Source organism: Notothenia rossii (assembly GCF_949606895.1).
Source record: "Notothenia rossii genome assembly, contig: scaffold_369, whole genome shotgun sequence".
Classification (NCBI taxonomy): domain Eukaryota; kingdom Metazoa; phylum Chordata; class Actinopteri; order Perciformes; family Nototheniidae; genus Notothenia; species Notothenia rossii.
In genome coordinates, this window is record NW_027639768.1 from 15,001 (window position 1) to 25,000 (window position 10,000).

General features: G+C 43.4%; 1 protein-coding gene across 2 annotated transcripts in view; it reads right to left on the minus strand.

Moving 5' to 3' along the window:
- Window positions 1–10,000, minus strand: part of LOC307027433 (dysferlin-like) — a 17,208-nt gene that overhangs the window by 3,616 nt on the left and 3,592 nt on the right. For both annotated transcript variants that reach the window (XM_079695681.1, XM_079695680.1), the window contains exons 3-5: window positions 3,455–3,627; window positions 254–363; window positions 1–65 (exon numbers count right to left, since the gene is read on the minus strand). The exon at window positions 1–65 is cut by the window's left edge and continues 83 nt beyond it. In XM_079695681.1, the coding sequence (XP_079551807.1) occupies window positions 1–65; window positions 254–363; window positions 3,455–3,627 (348 nt within the window). The remainder of the gene's footprint in view (window positions 66–253; window positions 364–3,454; window positions 3,628–10,000) is intronic.

The following is a 10,000-nucleotide window of genomic DNA, read 5'->3' on the forward strand; positions in this document are numbered from 1 at the left end:
TCCACAGGATGAACTTCAGCGTCTTGAAGGGGGAGGAGAACCACAGGAAGGAGGTGTCCGGACGCCTGGAGGGGGGCAGAGCGTCAGAGAGTGTGTGTGTGTGTGTGTGTGTGTGTGTGTGTGTGTGTGTGTGTGTGTGTGTGTGTGTGTGTGTGTGTGTGTGTGTGTGTGTGTGTGTGTGTGTGTGTGTGTGTGTGTGTGTGTGTGTGTGTGTGTGTGTGTGTGTGTGTGTGTGTGTGTGTGTGTGACTCACTGAGGCTCCTCCAGGTGGGGGTTCATGTTGGGTTCGTCCCTCCCGACCCCCGCTGGTCTCTCCTCGTGTTCCTGCTCCGTCACGATCTCCAGAGACATCTCCACCTTCCCCTGAACCAGAGACACGCTAATGAGCTAACGTGCTAACATGCTAACGTGGTGTGAAGTATTTTCTACTTGTGTGTGTGTGTGTGTGTTTACAAATACGTCACAAGCCTTACGATATCGAGCATAAGAAACAGATCATGAAAATCAACTCAACACATTCAAAAACAGTCATTAAAAAGCCAGACAATGCAAATTAAAACTGTTTTAAATACAATAGAGCTCCTGCGGTCACGTGACTTTTGGTTATCAGTAGTGGTGGGCATAGATTAATTTTTTTAATCTAGATTAATCTCACTGTATTCTTGGAATTAATCTAGATTAATCTAGATTAATTCCAAACATAACGTGGTGGTAATTAAAAGGCTACGAAATTAAATTATGTAATTTAAAATGACATAACGTAGTGTTAACTGTGTTCGTTATTCTCCCGTCCAGGAGAGAAGCTTTAAAAGGAGACTAAATGGAGTCTCTGTGAAAGTTCAATTGGGTACTTTAATTAAAAAAGGCGCGGGTTGGTCACAAGCATGATATTGTTCAGTCAGACAAACAGCTGTGATCTGGCTCTCGATAGGGAAGAGAAGAGAATGGATCTCTCCTCCGGTGCTGTTATATATCCTCTGCTGGCTCCTCCCCGCCAGCCGGCTCGCCTCGTCTCCAATGTCCGTTATTGCATTTAAACAGAGGATAGGTTCTTTTCACATTCACTATATGCTTAACACGCCGTTTCTCCTCATATTCTCTTTCATCACTTTTCATTTAACACATTCTAAACGCTGTAATCAATACTCTAAACAATACTTCTCGGCTCGTTTGATTTCCGGTCATTCCGGATGTTGTCACATGCTACTCGTCTGTAAACAATAATGTATTCAAATAAACTGTACCTTCATTTAATATTCAGCATGGTAGTATCTCGACATCTATAGTTGTAGTGTTAAGTCAGTAGGCTTCGGTTTGCACCACTCTATATCATTTCGCTACTAAATTCACCTCTTCAGGAAATCGTATATTAGCCACATGCTAAATGCTAACCGTAGATGAAGGATTTTCAGAATAAAAGCTTAACTGCTTGTGCACAAGAATTTCTGTTTTTTCAGTATAAAAGAGCATTAAAACTGACGGCATGTTTAAACTACATTTCCCCATTAAAACATTGATTTTAATTTCTAACAGTAGCATACCTAAAGCGAAGGAGTGAAGTTCCCAGCTAGCATCGATGAGGTGTACTGTAACGCCGATGTAGTTGTCGTTGTTAACGGACGTCCAATGGTCCCCAGTCAGTGCTACAGACCTCGCCTCTACCATCTTCTCAACTTTCGTAGCTTTCTCTTCTGCGTGCTGGTCGGCATCTTCCGCATTAGCTAAGGGATGCTTTGCGTTTAGGTGGTACTTGAGACTGGATGAACTCCTACAGTAAACTAATTCCGCATTGCACAAGGTGCAAACAACCTTATTTTTGTCGAGGTTTCCATCGGGAAGCTTCTTAAAAATAAATTTCCCCTGAAGCAAACCCGGCGGCTTCATACCTGCTGTATCCATGTTAGCATGTCACGCTTAATGTGGCTGATTTGACCGGGGTCAGATCCATAGACCGTAGAAGAAACACAGGTCAAAGACTCGATCTCGCCCCCTACAGTGCAATTCGGCTAGGTATACATCCGCGCTAAATTATCAAGGTGAAAGTCATCATAGCTTGCGTAGTATAGACCCAGCTCCCAACCCAACTTTGAGAATAGATTAACGGCGATATTTTTTTTTATCGCCGACAAGAGTCTCACGTTAACGCAGCACGTTAACGCCGATAACGGCCCACCACTAGTTATCAGCCACCATTTTGGCAGTAAACATGACGACCGGCGCCAGCGTTTTCCTACCGTGCGAGTATACATCTCATTTTAATTCAAGTGAAATTCGGCTTTATAGTACAAAATTAGAAAGATTAAATATAAGCGACCCATATAATGCACCCGGTGTGCTTTTCAAGAGCATAACCTCCTGCTCTGAAGACGATGTACCCGACTTGCGCTACGCGGACATCCACAGCTATCTTGTAAGCTTTCCATCAGTGTACTCAGGAGACTCCCTCAGAGCTTACAAAAGCTTGGAGGCTTACAAATGGTGTCAGTCCGGCTTCGTAAACAACATTCAACTGTGGAGTCTTACATCCAAAAACTTCGGCATCATCACTGCAAGGGTAAGTATTAAATTATTCCAGTTTGATAGGCAGTGTCGCGTTAGCATTGTTTGTTTATTAGCTTGTCTAGCTACGGCAGTGTCACGTTAGCATGTTTGTTTATTAGCTTGGATAGCTACTGCAGTGCGTCTGAAACTAGTTTGTATTTTTGCTTTTTGAAAACTTTTTGTAGCATTGTACTGTATTCCTTCACCCACCTGATATGAAGTGATCACTGCATAAGCGAAAGCAAACGGCCGGGGGGTCCCATCTTTCAGTCTTGTTCAGACGGCTCCTGGCTCTTTTAATCGCTGCGATCCACTTTTCCCTCCTCTCCGCGTCTTTTGGAATGCGATAATAAGATACACCTTTCTTCTTCCCACGCCTATTTGTGCAACCTGGTGCACAGCAGTTATCCACCATCCTCGACAGTCTGCCAGTGCCTGCCAATGAATTTACTGACGCGATTACTGCCAAAATGGCTGCCCCCTTCGTTTCTCGTCACGTGACCAGCATATGTGACATCATCCGCAGGAGCTCTATAGGACCGGTTTACACATTAAATATGTTACAGTGTAGTGTGAGGAACGAAAAGGCAACGGCATTACAGAAAAGTCTTTGTGTGTGTGTGTGTGTGTGTGTGTGTGTGTGTGTGTGTGTGTGAGTGTGTGTGAGTGTGTGTGTGTGTGTGTGTGTGTGAGAGAGTGTGTGTGTATGTGTGTGTGTGTGTGTGTGTGTGTGTGAGAGAGAGTGTGTGTGTGTATGTGTGTGTGTGTGAGTGTGTGTGATTGTGTGTGTGTGTGTGTGTGTGTGTGTGTGTGTGTGTGTGTGTGTGTGTGTGTGTGTGTGTGAGTGTGTGTGATTGTGTGTGTGTGTGTGTGTGTGAGTGTGTGTGTGTGTGTGTGTGTGTGTGTGTCTCACAGCGACGCTCCTCTCTCCGTTCATCACACAGCTGCAGGGCCACCACCCTCTCACAGTCTTCTGCTCGAACAGAGACACCAGCTTCCCCCCCGCCTGCTGAAGAAGCTGAAGGTCACATTTCTCCGGAGATTTGGCCGGGCGCAGCATGTGGTTCAGGTCCAAAACCAGGTGACCTGCAGGGAAACATTCACAGAACGTTTAGAGAACATTTACAGAACATTTACAGGACGTTAAGACAGAGCTACAGGAGGCTATCTGTAACATCAATACTGTTCCATATAAGGAACTCCTTCATTTGAAGTGGTCGGCAAGAGCTCTGAAAGAATATAATTATTCGGTTAAATGCTGCTTTACAGAAGCACGTTGTCCATAAACTACATGTCCCACAATGCATCTTATTCTGTGACATGCGCACTGAAGAGATTTGCGGTTATTTTCAATGATTTGGCCCAGACTTCTGCTTTGGGACGTAGTTACAGTTTTTCTCAATCGCTAAACCCACTATTTAGAATCAAAATTCCTTTCATCAAACCAACAGCACAGCCATCGAAACAGAAAACCATTTCTCTACAACAGTATACCATTTATCATTGATATCACACAAAATGCAGATGCTAAGCAGTGTTTTGCAAAACAGATCACACAATTCTCTAACTGAAGTTACAATTCTCTACACAAAGATCAAAAATCTTCTGTGTAACTCATGTCTAACAAAACAAAAATAATCTTCTCACAGTGGATAACACTTCCTCATAAACTTAGACCATAGCTACACTAATTGACACTTGATGTGCAAAATATTAACACTTGTTATCATTCAATCACCCCATTGAAAAAGGTAACTCCATGGAATGTACTATACCTTACAGTAATGATGTTACATTGAAAACATATACATGATAGAATTTGCATGACTGTACTTAAAATATGTTTTTTAATGGTGCCGGTAAAGCTATAATAGTGTTGATATGACTTGCATAGCTCTTTGAGATGTTCATATGGGGAGGATTAGCTATAGCTGATACAACATTTTTACAGTCAGTAATTGTGGTCTTTTCCTTTTTGCACATTGAGAAATGTTTTTTTTTGTATTGGGGTGAATTGAGTACTTCACTTCCATGTAAATGAATTGCTCACAGCTGACATCAATGAATTTCCTATAGTAATTGTAATTAGTGAGAATCCTATAAAAGACCTCCCTCACCTCAGTAAGATGTTTGTGTAAACAAAATGGTTGATCGAGTAGGTAGAGGAGCTCTGAGAGGAAGAAGGAACCCTGTTGTTCAGCGAGGAAGAGGGAGGGCTGATGTTCAGAGAGGAAGAGGGAGAGCTGATGTTCAGAGAGGAAGAGGGAACCCTGATGTTCAGAGAGGAAGAGGGAACCCTGTTCTTCAGAGAGGAAGAGGGAGGGCTGTACGTATGCGTGGTGGAAGAGTTGAAAGGGGACCAATGCGAACAGTAGTTTCGGACAACACCCGTGCAACTATTGTGGACCACGTCATAAACCATGGCATGTCCCTCAGTGAGGCTGGCCAAAGGGTTCAGCCCAATATACCGAGATCAACAGTGGCATCCATTATTAGGATCTTCAGGCACGAAAATAGGTAAGCTACTGTAACCCTTTTTTACAGCACTTCATGCATTTCTATTTTGATGTAGGTTTCGATCACTGTTTTTATATTACAGTACATAACATTCTCAAATATTTATTGATAGAACTGAAAGAGCACCCCGCTCTGGTGGCAGACGAAAGGCCTTTACTCCAGAACAAGAGTCTGCCATTGTTGATATGGTTGTGGCCAACAATGAAATCCGCTTACTGTAAGGGAGATTCAGGCCAGAATAATTGCAGACCAGGATGTCTTCAGTAACATTCCATCTATAAGTGTTGCAACCATTGACCGGGTGTTAAAGAGGCACCACCTCAGAATGAAACAGATCTATAAGGTTCCTTTTGAACGCAACTCTGACCGTGTGAAGGAGTTAAGGCACCGGTATGTACAGGTAAGGACCTCAATCACACTGATGGCTTGCCTATATTTTTAGTATGTCGGACTGCTTACAGTAATGTAAAACGGTCCTCTGTTTGTTTCATTTTCTTTAGCGAATGATGGAGCTGGAAGGCAATGCATTACCACATGTTTTTGTATATGTGGATGAAGCAGGCTTCAACCTCTCCAAAGTGAGGAGACGTGGGAGGAACCTTATTGGGCAAAGAGCGACAGTCTTTGTTCCAGGCCAAAGGGGAGGAAACATAACATTGTGTGCGGCTATCTCGACACAAGGCGTCCTTGCTCACATCCCTTTACGTAATGGGAGCATATAACACGCAACGTGTCCTTGCCTTCCTGGATGTCCTGTATGACGGACTTGTGCCACCAGAAGAGAGGGATCAAGTGAGGTCGGTTCACGTGGTCATATGGGACAATGTGGCATTCCACCACTCTCGTGACGTGAGGGCATGGTTTGAGGCTCATCCACACATGGCCATGGAGTTCCTCCCTCCATACTCCCCATTTCTAAACCCCATTGAGGAGTTCTTCTCTGCCTGGAGATGGAAGGTTTATGACCATCATCCTCATGACAGAATGCCCCTTTTGGACGCAATGAATGCTGGCTGTCGGGACATCTCTGCGGAATCCTGTCAAGGGTGGTGTCGACACGCAAGGAGATATTTCCCACGCTGCCTTGCAAGGGAAGACATACGCTGTGACGTAGATGAGGCTATGTGGCCAGACAGACGCCAAAGAGCAGATCAGTAAAGTTATATAGATCTCATTCTCTGCTTTACTGCTGATTTACATCATTTACCCATGTTATTTTTTTCCAGTGTATTGCTATTCGTCTTTTGTTTCTGTTACGGTGCTCTTCTGAAAATGAGACAATAAAAACAATGGCATAGTTACAGTAAGACTCTGTTTTTCCTATATGTAAGTTTGTTTCTCCCAACTTGTCAGTTTTCCGTTCAGTTTCCAATATCGATAGCTTGAGGTTTGTGTATTGATGATTGTAGTCAGTATTTAGTGTGCCACTTAGTAATGACTGTTCAAATAGTCTTCTCATGAGCTGACAAATGTTTGTTTTTGGAGAAGGTATCTGGTTTTGGAAGGGGTATTTTTAGTTTTGAGTGCCTTAGAGCACTTTGCAAGAAATGTATATTGTTATGGTAGAATGGGTTATTATGGTGACCGGAGTTTCAGTTATGAAAACACATTTGTCTCATTAGAGGACAATTTGTTCTGTTTCGATCGACTTATTCTTTTTTGTGACCAGTATTTTCAGTTTTGGTCATGTAAGTGCATTTTGCAAAAGATATTCAGAGTTATGGCAAGTGTGTTTCTGTTTAGATGGCTATGTTCTTGTTTTGAAGAAATGAATTTTGATTCTAAAAAGTGGGTTTAGCGATTGAGAAAAACTGTAATGATGAAGTTATCACCCTATCCGATAATAATCCAATGCAGAGGCAATAGCCGCGTTCACACCGCAGTACTTTTCCCACTTTAGTTCTGATATAGTTCCGAAATGTCGCGTTCACACCAAAAAGAGCCGGAACTAAAATGAGTTCATGAGAACCTTTTTACCCCCTTTTCAGTCCCTGCTAGAGAGCAGACTTTCGTGGGAGAAAATGGTTCCTATTTCTGATTGGCTGGGCGGATTGCAAACCACGCCCCGTAAAACTCCCAAAAAGTTTTGTGAAGCCGTCATTTTATTATCCTAGCATTAGCATTATTAGCATTAGCATTAGCCCAGCGCAGAAACGCAGAGAGACTAATTTATGGCAACACAAAATAAAACATGGGAGCGGTGGAGATGAGGAAGTGTCGGCGTTCCGCAGATTTCATCAGAAGGCTTCAGTAGAAGCTGCCGGGAGTCCTAGCAGCTTCTACTGAAGCCAGTCCCCAACTCCGGGGACTTCCGGCCGGGGCCTCCGGGTGGCAGTATACGCCGTAAAGTGGTTTGTGGCCTGCCAGTAAACCCAAAGCAGAAGAAGAAGAAGTGACGTCAGCGGCTTCATTTGCCTAATCCACCCCCACGGATTTATTCCGGTGTGAACGCGATCTGCTCTTTAGTTCATGAGAACTCGCTCTTTAGTTCATGAGAACTAAAGAGTTATGATGAACTAAATTCTGATGAACCTTTGTGGGAAAAGTACCGCAGTGTGAAAGCGCCTAATAATGTGGTAACACAATATATTATATATATTATAGAGAAGAGTGAGGAATGAAAAGGCAACGGCATAAAAGAAAAGTCTTCAAAAAACATCAAATAATCCATCTTTAAAGTAAGAAAATAGTCAGACGTCCCTTAATTACTGAATACAAGCAATTGGAAAGTTTTGTAGGTTCAGAGTTAAGTTATGATACTTTAAGGATGAATGAACGGTCTGATATTCAAATCAGATTTGCCTTAGTTACTGAATAAAAACAACATCAAAATCTGAGTTTTTCCACGCTCAGAGTTGAGTTGTGATGTTCTTTAGGCCGCTACAGACGGTCTGACAGGTAGACATGATGATATTAGCCTTGAGATGCTTTTGGGAAACCGCAATCTGGGTGAAACAGCCGTGTCAGCTGTCTTTAAAATGACTAATTGGTGAATTATCCTCCATCCTGTGGTGCGGCGGCTCTGATCAGCGCTGACATTTAGTACGGAGAGTTTTTCCAGAGAGTTGAGAGACCCTCGCAGGATTTACAATCCGCGGTTCAGAGTGACGAGCCGCGGACAGGAGGGAACGAGAGGAATGCTTTGAGGTGGACACACACACATACATACATACCACACACACACACACACACACACACACACACACACACACACACACACACACACACACACACACACACACACACACACACACACACACATACACACATACCACACACACACACACACACACACACACACACACACACACACACACACACACACATCCACACACACCCCCACACACACCCCCCCCCCACACACACACACACACACACACACACGCACACACACACACACACACACACACACACACACACACACACACACACACACACACACACACACACACACACAAGAAACAGGTAACGGGCGGCCTCCATCAGACAGGAGAGACTCTGCGAGCTACCTGGACCAGAGTTATGATGGAAACTGAGCTACAGATGTTCAAACTAAGAGAAACAGAAGTTTCAGAATTTGAGCTGATCTGGTGCAAAAATGAAGTTTAACTTTTGTTATTTGTCATTTGATTTATGGTAACTACTAAAAGAGGAGGGTTGTTTTAAAGGCCGGGCAGCGTCAGGGGTGAAGGAGAGGCAGCATTTAGACAGCTTGGAATAAAGAGAGCCCCTCCTCGGTGTGAAATGTGCCAACACGGTGGAAATGGAGGGGCGTTAATTCTGAAGATAAATGTTATCTCAGGTCCGAACGCACATGTGGTTCTCCTCAGAGCAGAGGAGAATGTGTTTCTACAACCAGAGGGAAGACAGGGAGGAGAGATTTACTCAAGTAGAAGTACAGATACTCGTGTTTAAAAGTACTCTGGTGAAAGTAAAAGTACTGACTAAACTTCTTTACTCAAGTCAAAGTAAAGAGGCTTTGAAATGTACTTCAGTAAAAAGTACCCATAACTAGCAGCTGTTTTAAAGAGTACCTGACCTCCCTTTATATTAATAGAACAATAATGTCATTGTTAGCTAATGAATGTTTCCATGGTGACCAACGGCAACATGACAACGTTTCCATTGGTCCCTCTTCTTTAGAGAAGACCAGGAAATGATGGATACACGGATCGTGTTCAAATCAATAGGCATGCAATGTCCGGCAGTGGCTCAGTCAGTAGGCGTTTGGACTGGGAGCTGTAGGGTCGCCGGTTCAAGTCCCCGACCAGACCTAAAATATGGAGTGTGGACTGCTACTTGGAGAGGTCCCAGTTCACCTCCTGCCCTGCCGTGGTGCTCTTGAGCAAGGCACCGGACACCCCCCTTCCCCCCCCCCCCCCCCCCCCACTCCCATTGCTTCCTGGGTGCTGTGCAATAGCCGCCCACTGCTCCTAGTACTAGACTCCTGGTACTGGTACTCATCCCTCCGATCCCGATTCTATAGGACTCTAAATAATAATGAACACGCCACCAAACACAGAATAAAACTAAAGTAACCAGCCTGTTTGGAAAATGTGAAAAGTAGAAAGTTCAGGTATTTGTGTTCAACATGTAAGAAGTAGAAAGTACAGGTATTTGTGTTCAACATGTAAGAAGTAGAAAGTACAGGTATTTGTGTTCAACATGTAAGAAGTAGAAAGTACAGGTATTTGAGTTCAACATGTAAGAAGTAGAAAGTACAGGTATTTGAGTTCAACATGTAAGAAGTAGAAAGTACAGGTATTTGGGTTCAACATGTAAGAAGTAGAAAGTACAGGTATTTGTGTTCAACATGTAAGAAGTAGAAAGTACAGGTATTTGTGTTCAACATGTAAGAAGTAGAAAGTACAGGTATTTGGGTTCAACATGTAAGAAGTAGAAAGTACAGGTATTTGGGTTCAACATGTAAGAAGTAGAAAGT